At 40.4% G+C, this 16,403-nt stretch overlaps 1 protein-coding gene and 1 pseudogene across 6 annotated transcripts in view; one reads left to right on the top strand and one right to left on the bottom strand.

Annotated features, from left to right (window-relative positions):
- The window catches only part of Acss2 (acyl-CoA synthetase short chain family member 2), a 46,087-nt gene extending 30,245 nt beyond the window's left edge, over positions 1 to 15,842 (bottom strand). Inside the window, exons 1-2 of one of the 6 annotated variants that reach the window (XM_020177799.2) lie at positions 15,732 to 15,842; positions 7,796 to 7,991 (exon numbers count right to left, since the gene is read on the bottom strand). In XM_020177799.2, the coding sequence (XP_020033388.1) occupies positions 7,796 to 7,991; positions 15,732 to 15,756 (221 nt within the window). In that variant the 5' untranslated portion in view covers positions 15,757 to 15,842. Of the gene's footprint in view, positions 1 to 7,795; positions 7,992 to 13,789; positions 14,058 to 15,677; positions 15,702 to 15,731 lie in introns of those variants that run through there. The other 5 variants (XM_074074609.1, XM_020177798.2, XM_020177796.2 and 2 more) reach the window with 5 other exon arrangements.
- Positions 8,850 to 9,346, top strand: LOC109695341 (large ribosomal subunit protein eL42-like; annotated as a pseudogene).
- Positions 15,843 to 16,403: the final 561 nt, after the last annotated feature.

Genomic DNA, 16,403 nt, shown 5'->3' with positions numbered 1-16,403 from the left:
CCAGGAAAAGAGGCAAGGCCAATCCTCAGTTCCAGGCCTCCTTGATTTATTTTTGCAAATGTGAGGCTTCCCTAAAGCAACAACTCATGATTCCACTAACCACTTATGAACTTTGAAGGAGAGGAGACCAGTACCAGGTTCCTCCTCTTCCCCCAACCTCTTCCAATTGCCTTATCAGTGAAGTTTCCTGTATCTGTCACAGAAATTCTGAAGGTCAGTGCCAGAAGTAATTTAAATGAGTATCCTGTCCACTCCTGATAGTTAACAGGTAAGAAAAACAAGGCTCAGAGAAGGGTATTAACTAAAGCTAATTTCTAAATGTTTACTGAACACACTGGTAGAAGTTGGCCTATACACAAACTCAGGTAGCGGACATGGGGCTCAAGATAGTCTTCAGAGCAATCCATTTATTATTCCTATGCCATTTACTTCCAAAAAATTAAGTTGGAAAGCACAGCCTACCTGTCTTATTTTTTACCACAGTATGTCATAAAACTCAGGGAGAAGTGAAAGATGCAGATTAGAGATCCACTTTAAACATGAAATCCTCCATCACTCCTCCACAATTTGCCCACCTCATTCAAGAGGAGAAAGACTGTTCCCAGCAACAGGTATTTCCCACATGTCTCCCATTAGCTTTTAGTTTATGTTTCCAGCCACAAACTACCCCCAAGCAAGAGGAACAGACTCCTTCTTCAGCCCCTTCATCCCAAATCTTGTAAAAAAAAAAAAGCTTCCTTTTCCCAACAGAAACCCAGCCTGCCTACTGAATCACTATAGTCACCATAGGTTACAACAGAACTTCCAAAAAACCCCCTCCACTTCCTCTTCAGAAGCAGTCATAGTATCCTGTAGGGACCTTGCAGAGTATCTCAACTTCATCTACCACCTTTCCTGCAAAGGGAAGGCCCCAAAAGGGGAAAAGAATGATCTGAAGTAATCTTCTGTTTCAAATGAGTGTTTTTCTTTTACCACTCATATGTAAAATATATATAATATATATAATATACATATATTATATATATGTATAAATATGTGTGTATTTATATGTGTGTGTATATTTATATGTGTGTGTGTGTGTATTTGATGGTACTGGAATTTGAACTCAAGGCCTTGCACTTGCTAGCCAGGTACTCTACCATTTAAGCCACTCTGCCAACCCTACCAAATATATTTTAATCAGTCGATACACTGTTGTGAAATCAGTGAAGATGTAGATTGAGGGGGAAAAAGTCCTTCCCTCCTCATACCCTTGAAGTCAACTCTAGAACATGGACCTGAGTAAATAACAGAGCCCCTAAATGATGAGAAAATATATTCTAGGGCTCTGGCATTCCATGTCTTCCTAACAAATGTCTTTGTCAGAACATGGATTTGTCTTACTTACCCAACTATCCCTTCACTCTCATATATACAGACCCTATACCCCCACAGAGATCTGGGGAGTCCCAAATATCTACTCTGAGTATTCCTAAAATATTCAGGAATATACAGAAATCCCTAGAGCAGAGCTTTGTCCTAAGGTCACTCCTAAAGTCACTTGCTTTGCAAAAGCTCCGGCTTCTACAGAAGGACTGAAATATAGTGAGTCTGTGAAGAGACAGCATTTATTTCAGCTAAGGCTGTGGTTGAGGTGGCTCAGAGATGACAGCAATGGTCAAGTCAAAGCAAACAACGGAAGTACTGGACTATGAAAAGTTTGTTGGGCTTTTGTGACTAGAATAACCTAGAGATGGAGCAGCTAGTGTAAATGACCAGATTATCAGCCATCAACCACTCTTTCCTCACAAACTCTTTAATTAATTCCCCAAGTCCTCCCAGTGTTCTTTCATTCAATCAACTCTTACTCTTTCAGCTACCTCTAATATCCTTCACTATCTCTCCCTGAATAACTACCCCAATACTTTTTTACTGATCATCTTCTTACATATATACACATAAATCCCCACTAACTCTCCTAAGTGCCACACTAGGGGACAGACAATGAAGCGGAGATTGGAAGCAAACTCTTCTTTTGGAGGGCAAATTTAACCCTTGGATCTGATGAATATGTGCCTTTGTTCTCTCTGGACACTCAGGTTTTCTGTGGACTACCTAATATTTTTTTGTGGATTCCTTATCTGTTTTTGGCAGAGTATGGGGACAGTACTGGGGTTTGAATTCAGGGGCTCATGCTTGCTAGACAGGTACTATATTATTTGAGCCACACATCCACTTGAATGTGTGCCTTTGAAAGAGGCAAAATGATGGGGCATGTTGGTTCACACATATGATCCCAGTTACTGCAAAGGCAGAGATCAGGAGAATCATAGTTCAAGGCCAGCCTGGACAAAAAAAGTTAGTGAGACCCCAGCTTAGCCAATAAGCTAGGTGTAACATAAGTAGGAGGATCACAGTTTGAGGCTGGTCTTAGGCAAAAATGCAAGACCCTATCTGAAAAGTAACTAAAACAAAAATGTTCAGGAGCATGGCTTAAGAGGTAGAGCACCTGCCTAGCAAGCACAAGGCCATGAGTTCAAACCCCAGTACTGTCAAAAAGAAAAAAAAAAAAAAAGAAGCAAAAATCTTAAAAATAGACCAAAACAATTCTTGACACTTCTCCCTAACTTTCTCTCCCTACCTCTTTACTATCCATACTTTGCTGTGTTGGTTTTGTTTCTCTAAATAACTCTGAAATTTTATCTTTCCATTTCACTCCTACCAGTGGTACCCCAATTATTGCCCAGGATGACCTTGAACCATGATCCTCCTCATATCCACCTTCTGAGTAGTTGGGATTACAGGAGTGAACCACCATGCTTTGCCATTTTGCCTCTTCCTTGAGTAATACTGACTCTGAAATTCTCAGTTTTCTGGCTTCACATTCCTGCTTCCATCTGTGTCCATATTAATTTTCTTAAGTCTATGTGTGACATAATTCCCTATAAAATCCAAAAAGTAGTGATCTCTCATATCTGGACCTCATCACTGTTGAAGAAAACCTTGACTCTTCTTTCTCTCATTCTCTGCATCCAAACAAAGTTAGCAAATTCCACATGTTCTTCATTCAAAATAGATTGAAACTTTGATACTTCTAACCACCTTCACAACTACTTCTATGGCCTAATTCATCATCTCTCACCTAGAATTCTATAATTGCCTTATACTGGTCTCCCTGCTTCTACTCTTGCCCTTCTACAATGTATTCTCAATTCAAAAGACAGATCCTAAATATAAGCATAGTCATTGTCATATCTATGTACAAGATATGATTGTCTAGTAGTTCCCCATTTCACCATTAATAAAAGCCAAAGTCTACATTGGCTTTTAAGGTTCTACATGATCTAGCTTCCTTCTGACCTCACTATTACTCTTTCTCTACCTCCCACTACCTGAGTCATACTAACTTCCTAGCTAGTCTTCAAACACACCAGGACAGCAGCATACACTTGCTTTTCTTGGAACATTTTCTCTCCCTACCCCAACTATCTGCATGGCACATTCCATCATTTCCTTCAAATTTCTGCCCAAATGTCATCCAACCAGAGGGGTCTTCCCTTATCAATCCCTACTATGCAGTGACATTCTCTTTTCCTTTGTTCTGTGGTTTTCTATAGCATTTATTGTGACTTGTCACTTATTTATTATTTTCTTTGTTTGCTGTGGGTCTCCTCACACTGAACTAATACCTGCATGAGGGCAGGAACTTTGTTTTGTTCAGAATTGTTCCTAGAACCAGGTATGATGATGCATACCTGTAATCCCAACACTTTGGAGGTAGAGGCAGAGAATCTCAAGTTTGAGGCCAGCCTGGGCTATATAACGAGATACTGTTTCAAATTTAAAAAAAAACAAAAAAACAGCAGAATAGTGTCTGACTCATAGTAAGTTGTCCATAAGTATTTGCTGACTGAATAAATTGTCATAGCCAAGTAGTTGACTAGTGGTGAAAATGGAAATTCTCACCTGGAAATTAGTCTTGGCTCTGTCTTCAAACATGTGCATGACCCCTAAGCAAATCATTCAGCCCCTCTGGGCCTTAATCTATGGATGTATAGAGTTGACATAGATCACTCCAACAGTTGCTTAAAATTTTAAAAATACCATTATTTGATCAACATTTATAGTATGTCAAGCAAAAGTAGAAGGTCAAATTCTTCCTTACTATGATTCTGTTTTGGCTAATTGGAGCACCTTGCTAAGAGCACTATTTCCTTTGTGGATTATTTTAGAGTATATATGACATGACCCAAAGCAAGGAATGACCTACAAATGTGGTATGCTACTACCACTAGCTAACTAAATGGCATAGTTTCAGTTGAGAAGAAAATCATAAGAAAAGAAAGCTCCATAAGAAGTATATCAACTGGCCAGGTGTGGTGGTACACGCCTGCATTCCCTGCACTCAGAAGGCTGAAACAGGAGGATTGTAAATTCAAGGTCAGCCTGGGCTACATAGTGAGACTGTCTCAAAAAACAAAAACAAACAAACAACAAACAAAAAAAGTATATCAACGAGAGCAAATTACTGAAAAAATATCATTTTAACAGCTTTTTTTTGTTTGGTGGGACTGGAGTTTGAATTCAGGGTTTTGTACTTGCTAGGAAGGTGCTCTATCATTTGAACCACACCTTAGCCCAAAAGATGTCATTTTGAAAAAAAAACATCAAGATTGCCTGCCTAGCAAGCTCCAGGCCCTAAGTTCAATCTCTAGTACAACACAAAAAAAAGTCAATAAAAATTAAAGCAGAAAGAAGGTGGGCTCTAAGAAGGAGGACTTTGAGAAAAAAAGATAACTAAATAGAATAAATTCATGATAGAGAGTGGAATTTGGGGGTTTTTTGGTGGTACTGGGGCTTGAAGTCAGGGCTTCATGCTTGCTAGGCAGCAAGCTCAAGCTCTACCACTTGAGCCAGAGAGTGGAAATTTTTGAGTTTATAATAAAGGCAAATAGTACACGAAAAAAGGGCAGATAATTATTAACTCCAAAGAAAACAAAAAAACTGTATATAAAAGGAAATGCAACCATAATATACTACTCTTATAGAAACAGTGATTTTTAAATAAGTAAAAAACAAATATAATTATATGGAAAGGCTGGGAGAAGGAAGTTGGAAGGATGTGTGAGAACTAAATTCTCACCATAATAGGAAATCAATACTTTTTTATTCTTGGTAGCACTAGGGTTTGAACTCAGGACTTCACATTGGCTAAGCACATGCTCTTACCACTTGAATCACCCTGCCAGCCCTTCAATACTTAAAAAAAAAACAAAGATTAAGAAAGGATTGGGGATATATATAGCTCAGTGGTAGAGTGCTTGCACAACATCCATAAGGTCCTGGGTTCAATACCCAGCATCACCAAAAGTAAAAATAAAATAAGAATAAATAAACAGCAGTATATTGCTTAAAAATAAAGAGGTAACAAGGGAAGTAACTATGTATTTATACTAACAAATGTAATTTATTTGTAGCTTGCTTTTGCTTTATCACAAACATAAAAGATATAAAAAATAATTGCTTATATGGCACTTGTCTCTCACCTCTCTACCCCTGTATTGGGCTGAGTACCCAATACCTTTAACAATTCTTGCTGAGGGAATGATCAATGTAAAAGTGGACTGAAGATGTCTTATTGTGGAGTTACAGAATTTTGCACTGGAAGCAAATTTAGAGATTATTAAATCTGGTGCTTCCCGAATTGGAGTTCCATTGAATACTGTTTCTTGTATTAATAGCATACTGCAAAAAGTATTTGGGGCTGGAATAAATTTGGCAAATCTCATGTTAGACAAAATTAAATCAGATTATCTCTACTATGGGACTTCTTTGAGACATCATTATGTTAATCTATACTGGAAATCACAGGCAAAGGTAATTTATTATGTAGTATTCCCCCAACTCATTTGTTTCATGAATTAAGAAACCCCTGCTAAAATAAAACAACAACAACAACTTGCACTAATACATGGGGTTGAGCATGTAGTAAAGTGATAGAGTGCTTGCCTAGCATGTGCTAAGTCCTGGGTTCAATGCCCAGGACTGCCAAAAGACAAAGAAAGAAAGTGGATAGGGGGAAGGGAGAAGAAGCTCCTTCTAATGTCTCCAGTAATTAATGATACCTGGAACATTCTTTGAAAAATACTGATCTAATCTAACCCCCTCATTTTACATATTGGGAAAGAGAGGATCTTTAGAGCCTGTTCAGGTAAGGATGGTAGAGGAACTAATATCTCAAGATAAAAGTGCCTTAGGTTTTTGGAGCAATCTCCAGTGATTAAACAAGTAAGTGTTCTCTCAGTCTGTACCCAAGTTCTTTCAAACCATGAAACAAATTCAAACATAAACATCTCCTTTGTAGATCTTTAAGGGTTTTCTGATCTTTAGAACGCCTAAGGGTAGGCCCAAATGTCAGCTGGCACTCAAGCATAAGCCCTAGAACAGGAACTAAAGAGTCTCAACAGACATAACAGACAGTAACTTTCCATGGCAAAGTAACCCCTAATTAAACTATAGTAGTATGATAATCAATCACTCACATTTGTACAGTGTTTTCTGATGAATAAACAAATGCTATTACAACATCATCTCATCTGATTCTTATAACAGTCTAGTGAGGAAGACAAGGGTGGGATTATTATTCTCCTTCTACGGAAAAGGAAACTGACTCCTGACTCTAATAAAATTCAATGCTTTGTCTAATGTCAGAATTTAATAAGAATTTAAATTTCCTAGCTCTCAAATTAGGGCTCTTCTCAAGATAACACACAAACTGGGAAAATTTTGACTGAGTGTCAATTTAGTTCTTCCATGAAATATCCAACCTGACCCTGTTTAAAAAAAAAAAATAGAATAGTTCTTCGAGTATTCATCAGTGGTGGCAGAAGGAATACCCCATTTACTGGGACATCACTGCCATGTTTGGGTTCAATATAGTAAAACTTCCTAGAAAAGTAAGTGGCTAGAGGGAGTAAGTCTTAGAAAGCTCCCACCAGGGAGGCTATGTTGTCTAGTGGTACAAGCAAGGAGGCAGACAAATGGGTTTGAATCTTGGCTCTACCACTTTCTCTATGACCTTATTTACTAGTGTAACCCTTCTATCCTTCATTTCTACACCTATAAAATGGAACTAAGAACACATATTTTGCAAAACTGTTGAGAGTTAGAGGAATGGTAGAGAGTCACAGTTAAAGACTTTAAGCTCTGTAATTATACTGCCTGCATCTGAATCTTAGCCCTGCTTCTTGCTAGGCTTTTCACCTCAGGTAAGTCCCTTAACTACTTAGAATTTCAGTTTTCCTATTCATAAAATGAAGAAAACAAACAGTGCTTTTGCAGTTGTTGTGAGCATCACAGGAGATAATATTTGATATGCACTTAAGCATAGTGCCTGGTATATAATTCAATAAGGTAATGATAATAGTGATGGAGGTGGCAAAAAACCCAATACCTCCATTTTCCTCCCAAGACAGAATGAGGGGAAAAAAGCTATTCTGTCCTGTTCTCTTCCATTTATGACCTCTCCCCCTTCCTCTTCAATTACAAACCTAGACTAGAAATCAGTACCCTTGGCTTTAATGTCAACTTTGTCACATAGTAGTTATGTGATTTGAAGGAAGTAATTTAACTTCTTTGAGGTATTTTTTTCTCATTGAGACATTAAGTTAATGATATTTTGTTTATTCTACTGGATTGTTGTAAGCATCAAGTGAGTTAGTAAACTTTCAAGTACTTTGTGTACTGCAAAACACTATATAAATATGAGGGAAGACTCTTGTTTGTTTGCCACTGAGTATAAATAAGTATTTTTTACCAGTAAAAAGCAACTTTATCTCCAAGTTTTTTCTCATGGATATTTCGATCCAGCACATTATAGCAGATGTTGGTAGTTGCTCCTTTCATCCACTCAATGAAGATTTTCCCTTTAGTTACATCAAAGTTGTACTGGAGGAATGGGCCAGAGCATGGGGTCTTCCAGTAAAATTCCTTGGCAATGTCTCCCCAAAACTCTGCAACAAAAAGATTTCCAGATATCACTAAACTTCTCAAACACATTTATCATGAGATGGTTTACCAGTCTACACCTAGGACCAATTTATAATTTCCCTGCTGCAGGACTCCCCTTTACCCATCTAATCTTAACATCTGCCACTCTCCTAACCTACCTTCTATTCCCTGGGCTGAATCTTCATTCAAGTTCTTTCTTCTGTCCTCAAAACTAGCTATCATTTTTCAAAACCATCTATTTAAATAATAGCCATACAGTACCTAGCATAATACCTAGTGTGTAGTAGGCAGTCAGTAAATTTTTAAATTAGTGAAAGGAAGTTCTTTACTCACAGAGCCATGATTGTGTCATGATCATCTCTTTTTTCTTTTAATTGCTCATTCTCTTTTAGTTATTACTTGAGCATCCTTCTACTCTTATTTGCACAAATGTTACTTCAAGTTTTTTGGTTTTCTTTTTTTTTTTGCAGTATGGGGGTTTGATTTCAGGGCTTACACCTTGAGTCACTCCACCAGTCCATTTTTGTGATGGGTTTTTTTCAAAATAGGGTCTTATGAACTATTTGCCTGGGCTGGCTTTGAACTGTGATCCTCCTGATCTCTGTCTTCTGAGTAGTTAGGATTATAGAAGTGAGCCACCAGAAACTGCTTACTTTAAGTTCTTTTTTCTATTCTTTCATTTAGTCCTTACTACAACCCTAAGAGGTATGCATTGTTTTCACTCTCATTTTATAGATTTGAAAATCAAGGCTTGGAGAGGTTAAATAACTTGTCCATGGTTTTGCAGTTTATTAAGTCAAGATTTTAACTTCCCTGAAGAAGACACCTTTTTCTATGTTCAAAAGATAAACAGAGTAATCATGGTAGGACTTCGGTAGCAGTCACATCAGCTTTATCCTTGCCCCTGCTTTGGTGTTACTTTCCCCGGATGGGACCAGGCCCTTGCGTGGCCCCGATATACCAAAGAAATCCAATACTGGCAGGAGCGACCCTAAAAACCTGGTTTCGGGGCAAGGAACTGAAGTGGTGAGATCAAAGAGGTTAATGTTCCTAAAACCCGCCCAACTTTCTGTAAAAAGTGTGGCAAGCACCAACCTCATAAAGTGACACAGTACAAAAACGGCAAGGATTCTCTGTATGCCCAGAGAAAACGGCGTTATGACAGGAAGTGGAGTGGCTATGGTGGGCAGACCAAGCTGATTTTCCGGAAAAAAAGCTAAAACTACAAAGAAAATAGTGCTGAGACTTGAGTGTGTTGAGCCCAACTGCAGATCTAAGAGAATTCTGGCTATTTAAGAGATGCAAGCATTTTCAACTGGGAGAAGATAAGAGAAAGGGACAAGTGATCCAGTTGTAAGTTCCATCTTTTGTTCTTTTATGAAGAAAATAAAATCATGAGGTCAATTTCACTTAAAAAAAAAAAAAGATAAACAGAAGTTTTTCTTTACTCCCTTGCCAAATGAGAGAGTACTATTATGGTATAGAAAGGAACCAAGGGTTTTTGTTAAGAGAAACCACTTAAGACTGAAACACTGAGAATGAAGGAAAGAATAGCAGGAACTGATGCATAACTGGCAGATTATACAATTCTTCCCCGCATGATAAGGATCTGGTTGTTGTTTTGTTTGTTTTTGGTGAAGTGGGGTTTGAACTCAGGGCTTTGCACTTGCAAAATAGGTGGTCTACTGCTTGAGCCACACCTCCAGTCCATTTTGCTCTGGTTATTTTGGAGATGGAGTCTCAAGTACTATTTGCCTAGGCTGGCCTGGGACCCTCCATTCTCCCAATCTCAGCCTCCCAAATAGCTAGAATAACAGGTGTGAGCTATGGCGCCTGGCTAGGAATCTGGTATTTACCCCAAGAACAATGGAAAACCATGGAAGGGTTTTAAGCAAGATCAAATTTGCATTCTTAAAATATCTGCCTTGCTACTCTGGAGAAAATGTACCAAACAGATGAAATAAGAGAATGCAGAGAATTAAGAATTGAGCACATGATCAAGAGTTAGAGGAGAAACAGACACTTAGAACCATAACAAGGAAGGAAGTTTAGAAATTATTGTACCCTCATTTAATTTCATGAAACCAAATCATAGAGGCTAGGTTACATAACTCAGAATTTATGCAGTCTAGGCCAGCTGGGACTACAGGTACATGCCTGTAGTCCCAGCTAGTTTGGAGGCTGACACAGGAAGATAGCTTGAGCCCAAGAAGTTTGAGACCAGCCTAGGTGATAAAGTGAAAGTTATTTCTAATATAAACAAGCAAAGAATTTATACAATCTAGTTGGACAGATAAAATTAACACATGAAATAGTTTTAAATGTACAAGACAATATAATTGAATGCTAAGTCATATGGTAAAAACAGCCTTTCGATCTATTAAAGATATCTAAGATGGCATTATATACCTATAAAACTGACAAAGTTTTTTTTAAAGATTAAACCCAATGATTGGGTGTACCTGAAAAAATAGATACTTTTACACAATAATGGCATTGTAAAAAATCAGCACAATGTCTTATTGGATAGCCAGGAAATGTTTAACAAGAGAGGTAAAACTTTTTATATCCTTTTATCTTCTAACTCAACTTTGGGAAATATACTAAGAGAAAATAATCTCAAAGGAATAAAGTGATTACTAAAGAGATGTTTATAGCAACACTATTTATAATAGTGAAACTGGAAACAACTCAATAAAAGCTCAACAACTACAAACTGCTAGTAATATTACAGCTAGTCATATAATAGAATACTGAATTGCAACCATTAAAGAGAAAGCAAATGGAAACTGGCTTTTAGTGAATGCCATTCTTGGATCAGGATTGGACTAATCTCATTTAATCTTTATGATATTATATTATGGTCATATCAAGTGTATATTATCCTAATTTTATAGATGAGAAAACTGAAGCTCCCAGATGAGAAAACTGAATACTCCCAGAGACTGTACATATACTAACGATAAGACTAAAAATCCTCAAAAATATTTTTAAGGACAGGGAGCATGGCTTGAGTGGTAGATCACTTGCCTAGTAAGCTCCAGTATATACGTAACATACTGCCAAAATATACACAAATATTTTTAAGTAATAGTAGTAGACAGGGCTTGTGGAGTGGCTCAAGTGGTAGAATACCTGCTTAACAATTCAAAACCCTAGTACTGCAAAAAAAAAAAAAAAGGGTAGTAATAGATACCATATAAAACTATATTTATGAAACTACATTTATTTCAACAAGAAATGAAAAAAAAACTGAGTTTGTGTTCACTTAGTTTTGTTTTCTTTTTTTTCAGGTTTTTTACACACATGTGAGTGTGTGTGCATGAGTGTGTGTATGTGCATGAGTGTGTGTATGTATAGGAATCCTTGGCACACATTCTAAATATAGAACAGGGGCTAGAGGTGTGGCTCAAGCTGTAGAGCACTGCCTAGCAAGCATGAAGCCCTGAGTTCAAGCACCAGTACTGCCAAAATAAATAAATAAATAAAACTCAGAACAGGAAAAAGATGAGCATGGACTGGGATGATCAGGGAATACTCTATGGAACTGACAGAGTTTGATTAGGTAAAGAGGAGCAGAAGGAAATGGGCAAAGGCAAGGAGGCGGAAGGGACTTTTGTGTATCCAGGATATCAAACAAAATGACCTGTCTAGCATGAGGGGTGTGGTGAGGGAACAGTGGGAGATAAGGATTAAAAGGTAGGGCGAGGCTAGATTACCCAAAGACCTTGAAAGAAAAACAGAATTTTAATTCAAAACTATAGGAAACAGGGAACTATCGAGTTTTTGCATTGACATGTGAAAGCAGTGCTTCCAGAATATCAACCTAATGATGTTTAGATAAATTTACTGGAGAGACTGAAGGCAGTAAGAGTAGAGGAGAGAGAACAAATTAGGAGGCTGCTTCCCTGATATAAAGTGTCTGTAGGAATGGAAGAAAAGGTAAATCTGAGAAACATTTTGAAGGACTATTTGACAGAATTTGGTGAAAAGCATATTGTGGGGCCAGAGTAAAAGGAAAAGCATCATTATTAGCAGTATAAATTCTACAGTCAAAATGTGTTAGTTCAAATCCCAACTCTGCCCTAACTAGCTTTATGATTTTGTGCAAGTTAGTTAACCTCTCTAAGCTTCAGTGTCCTCGTGGATCACAACAGTCTTCACATCAAATCAAACTGGAATTGTGTTTAGCAATCAGTAAATAATCTATAAATAGGTAAGATATATAGATATTTTTAGAGGAGAGGCTGATAGAAAGGATTTACAGTTTGGATAGTGCCATTGACTCTGATGGGCAGAAATTAGAAAATTAGGAAGGAAAGCAGGTTTGGGAGGGAAAATTGGTAAATCTCATTCATAGTCATGTTGAATATGGTATTAATATCAAGGTGTATGAATACAAATAGTCTATAGTTCTATGAAATTTGGGACCAGAGCATAGTGAAATGTAGAGTATAGATCTAGATATTATATATATAGTATAGGAGTTATTATGGTAGTAACAGCTTATCTCTGGAAAACAAATGAACTCACGATGAGAGAAAATAAAGAGAAAGAGAAGTGATAAGAGGTCTGAGGACTCAAACTGACCCTGGCTGCAGGAATCAACCATTTTAACTTGATCCAATCCTATTTTGCACTACTTAGTAACTGCTTCATTAATGTTGTCATTGTTATCAAACAAATCACTGTTTAATATCTACTGTGCATCAGGCATTCTATAATACACACTTAACTTATTCCCCACTTTAGTCCTCCTATTATTATTCCTTTGAGTGTGTTGTACTGGGGCTTGAACTCAGGGCCTATACCTTGAGCCACTCCACCAGTTCTTTTTTCTGATGGGTTTTTTTTCGAGATAGGGTCTCGCAAACTATTTGCACCAGTTGGCTTTGAACCTCGATCTTCCTGATCTCTGCCTCCACAGAAGCTAGGATTACAGGTGTGAACCACCGGAGTCCAGTTTATTACTCCTATTTTACAGACAAAGAAATCTCAGGTTTTAAAAAGCTGCCTAAGATCTCACAGTAAATGAGTGGCAGAGTTAGGGTCTAAATTTCAATTTTTCTAAATACGTGATTTGTGGGGTGTGTGATGTGTGGCACATGCTAATCCCACTACCAAACATCATACTGCCTATCAACTGGGATACGGTTTTGCCTCCCTCCCCAGACCTAAGGCAAGGGGAGGGGATTTTCCTGCACATTTCAAAAGACATGGCACGATCTATCAGAATCTGAGTTCTTACAACCCCAGCCCAAATTAAAAAGCAAAAACGGGACATTTTAGTGACTTTTTCAGTCTTCTATTGGGATTGCTGTTACATAGATCACAAGAGAGTTAGTTCCTAAAAGTTCTGGGGGGGGCAATGCGGAATTGGGGGGAAGGAGGCAGAGAAAGCTCTCTTCGTGGCCCCCTCCCCTCAAGGCGCCCCTCAGAGTCCCTTTCACTTCAGGGTTCTCCTCCCGGACTCCCCTCTTCCAAGTTCCTCAAGAAGCCTCACTTCTTCCCTCATGGAACCCCTAAATCCTCACGGAAACCCACAGCCGTTTGTGAAACTGCCAGGTCACACCGAACTCTCCAACTTCCAGGGGGGAACCCTCTTCCTCCTCCACATGGAACCCTCATCTCTTCCCAAAATCTCTTTTCCATCTCCCCGAAGGACTGCGATTCTTCCCTCAGTGAGCCTCGGTCTCCCCACGGACCCCTCAGCTTCCCAGGGGGAACCCCACCCCCTCAAGAAGCCCCCGCTCCTCTCCTCACTGGCGCCCTCCCGGGGCTCGCCGGGGCCCAGCCTCACCCCGCGGTTCCTCCACAGAACGCCGGTGCAGTTCGCGGTAGCGCTGCAGCGAGGGGACGTGCGCCGAGCGGCTGACCTCCGGCGGCGGAGACCAACTCCGCGCCCGGCCCCCGGCCCCAGCTTCCTCCCGGCCCCGGCTCTCCATGCCTTTTCGGCCCCGCTCCTCTGGAAGCCCCATCGCGTCAAGTTCCGAGTACCGTGGCCGCCTTTGCAGTACCGGCGGGTGCCGGGCAGAGAAAACAGGCCGACCCTGGAGGCGGAGCCCTAGGCGAGGGGCGGGGCATACGCACCAAATGGTGGGCGGGGCTTAATGCTGGGGGCAGGGGCAGGGTTAGTAAAGAACTATGGAAAAGTCGGGGATAGGGGCGGAGCTGACTTGCCGGAAGGGGTGTGACCGTAGAGTGAAAGCAGAAAGGGCGGGGCAGAGCGTGACAGGAGAGAGGTGGGACCATAGGATGACAGGGAAGGGGCGGGGCCAGGCGTGACTGGAGAGAAGGCGGACTCATGGAGTGATGGGGTGTAGCCCTGCTGGATGTGACAGGAGAGGAGGCAGGGCCGTGGAGTGACCAAGTTGTGGTTTTGTAGTGACAGATTAATTACCGCAGCTCGAGCGGTAAAGGGCTAATGAGAGGAGTTGGGTCAGGTCCATAGCGGAGTTGCCCCGTGGTCTAATTGCACAATCTTCACTGTCACCCTCCACTGAGTTAGAAAGCCAGGTGGAGTACAGTCCCTTCCAGGCTGTCTCCACCCCCCACCAGCAGCACCACCACTCTTTCCTCAGGAAAAACTCCTCCACGACCTTGAAGGCACAGCCCTTGGGACAGGTCACCTTTCTCCCTTCCCCAAAACCCTGGGGCCAGCTCCAGTTTTCTCACACCTTTGAGGACATTTTCATTCTCTTGCCCCCATAAATCTCTATCCTTATCTAAAGTACAAGACTCATTAAAATGATGAAATCTTTGCCAAAAAACCCACCTCCTCATTGCACAAATGGTAAACCCCGAAAAGGGAAGGTCAGGGAGCAAACAATGGCCAAGTTAGGACCAAGCCCGGGTTCCCTGACTCAGATCTGTTTTTACTGCCACAGGCTGAAGCTAAGATTGCAAAACACCAAAAATTATGCAAATAGGAGTAACTTTTCACATTCTCTTCTTTGCTTCCCAATCTTTTTACTTCACCAAGGGATATCTCCCATCTGCCACAGCTCAATTACTTTTGACTTCCTTCTATCCTCTGCATGCAGAAAGAAGCTAGACAGAACTCTACACTCATCTCCACTAAGGATCCACCTGACAGTTTACCACTGGCTATCAAGCCAAGAAGGATTCTTAAATATCTAACTCTAAAAATGAGTCTGAGGTCTGAACCAAGTAGCCCCTGCCTTCTGATGTCTACACAGAGCTTGTGGCCCCATTTAGCCTGCTTTCCTTCCTACTTGCTCCCCTGTTCTTTGCCCAGCTGATCATAAGCCTAGTACATTCTAAGCTGAAAAAAAATTTTTCCCTACGGTCAGACACATGATCAAAAGCTTAGCCAATCATGAGGGGAGGATCTCAGGGCCCACTGAAGGCATACAAATCTTGTAGCATGGACATTGACTTCATCGAGGCGACATAGACTCCACAAAGGGAGCACATATCTTGCTACCAGGACTCTCAGACCCTAGGAAAGGGATCTGGGCCCTGCTAATAGGACATGAAGGGCACTAACCCAACTGAGGAGATATGGATTCCCCCCTAAAAAATACAGAGACTACAGACTTTACTAAAGAGCTCTGGATCCCAATAAGAATATTCAAACTCCACCGAGGAGCCTCTGCCTACACTGAGTAGAGGTCACCGAGGGGGCACAGATCCCCTCTAAAGCAGGGTTAACAGGCCCTACGTACCTCACTGAGAGGATAAGAATCTATCTGTGGGGAGGAAGGCATATGCACTTCTACCTGTAGATGTAGAGAAGGTTGTCATCCACCATTCACCCTCTGAGCAGCCTTGTCTCCTTCCTGTCCTCTTTCCGGTCTTCCTCCTACAGCTGTTCGCCACATACTGCTGCCGCCTCCTGTCTACACGTGGCACTGCAGCTGCTGTGTGCCCATACTGAATTCTAAATACTATAGCCCTTCGGGTCCTCTTTAAGCCTGGAGTCTTGGGATGTGGAAAGAAGGGACACAGTCCCTCCTGTAGTCTGTGACATAGAAGTTTGGACCAGAGACCTCAGGGAGTTTCCCCTGTCCTTGGAGATGGGGAAATGAGCCAAGCTGTAGTGTGGCTGCAATTTCTGATACAATTTTATGGGTTTGGGCGGGATGGAATTCACAAGATTAAGGTGATCATGATGATTATTGCATTTATTGAGTAGATGCCACATCCTACCTGAAGCACCTTTCATTCATTATTTAACCTTCAGGACAACCCTCTAAGATGTATACTTTTTTTTTTTTTTTTTGCATTTAACTGAGGAGGAAACTGATACTCAAGTAATTTAAATGTCTTACCCAAGATCACACAGTTTCTGGCAGTAGTACCAGGAATAGACACCTAGACTACAGAGACAAATTCTCACTTTTTTTCCCCAGTGCTGGGAATCAAACCCAGAGCCTTATACATGCTAGACC

Source organism: Castor canadensis, chromosome 5, assembly GCF_047511655.1.
Source record: "Castor canadensis chromosome 5, mCasCan1.hap1v2, whole genome shotgun sequence".
Lineage (NCBI taxonomy): Eukaryota > Metazoa > Chordata > Mammalia > Rodentia > Castoridae > Castor > Castor canadensis.
The sequence above is the reverse complement of the archived record's forward strand: the minus strand, read 5'-3'. Positions and strand labels throughout refer to the sequence as shown.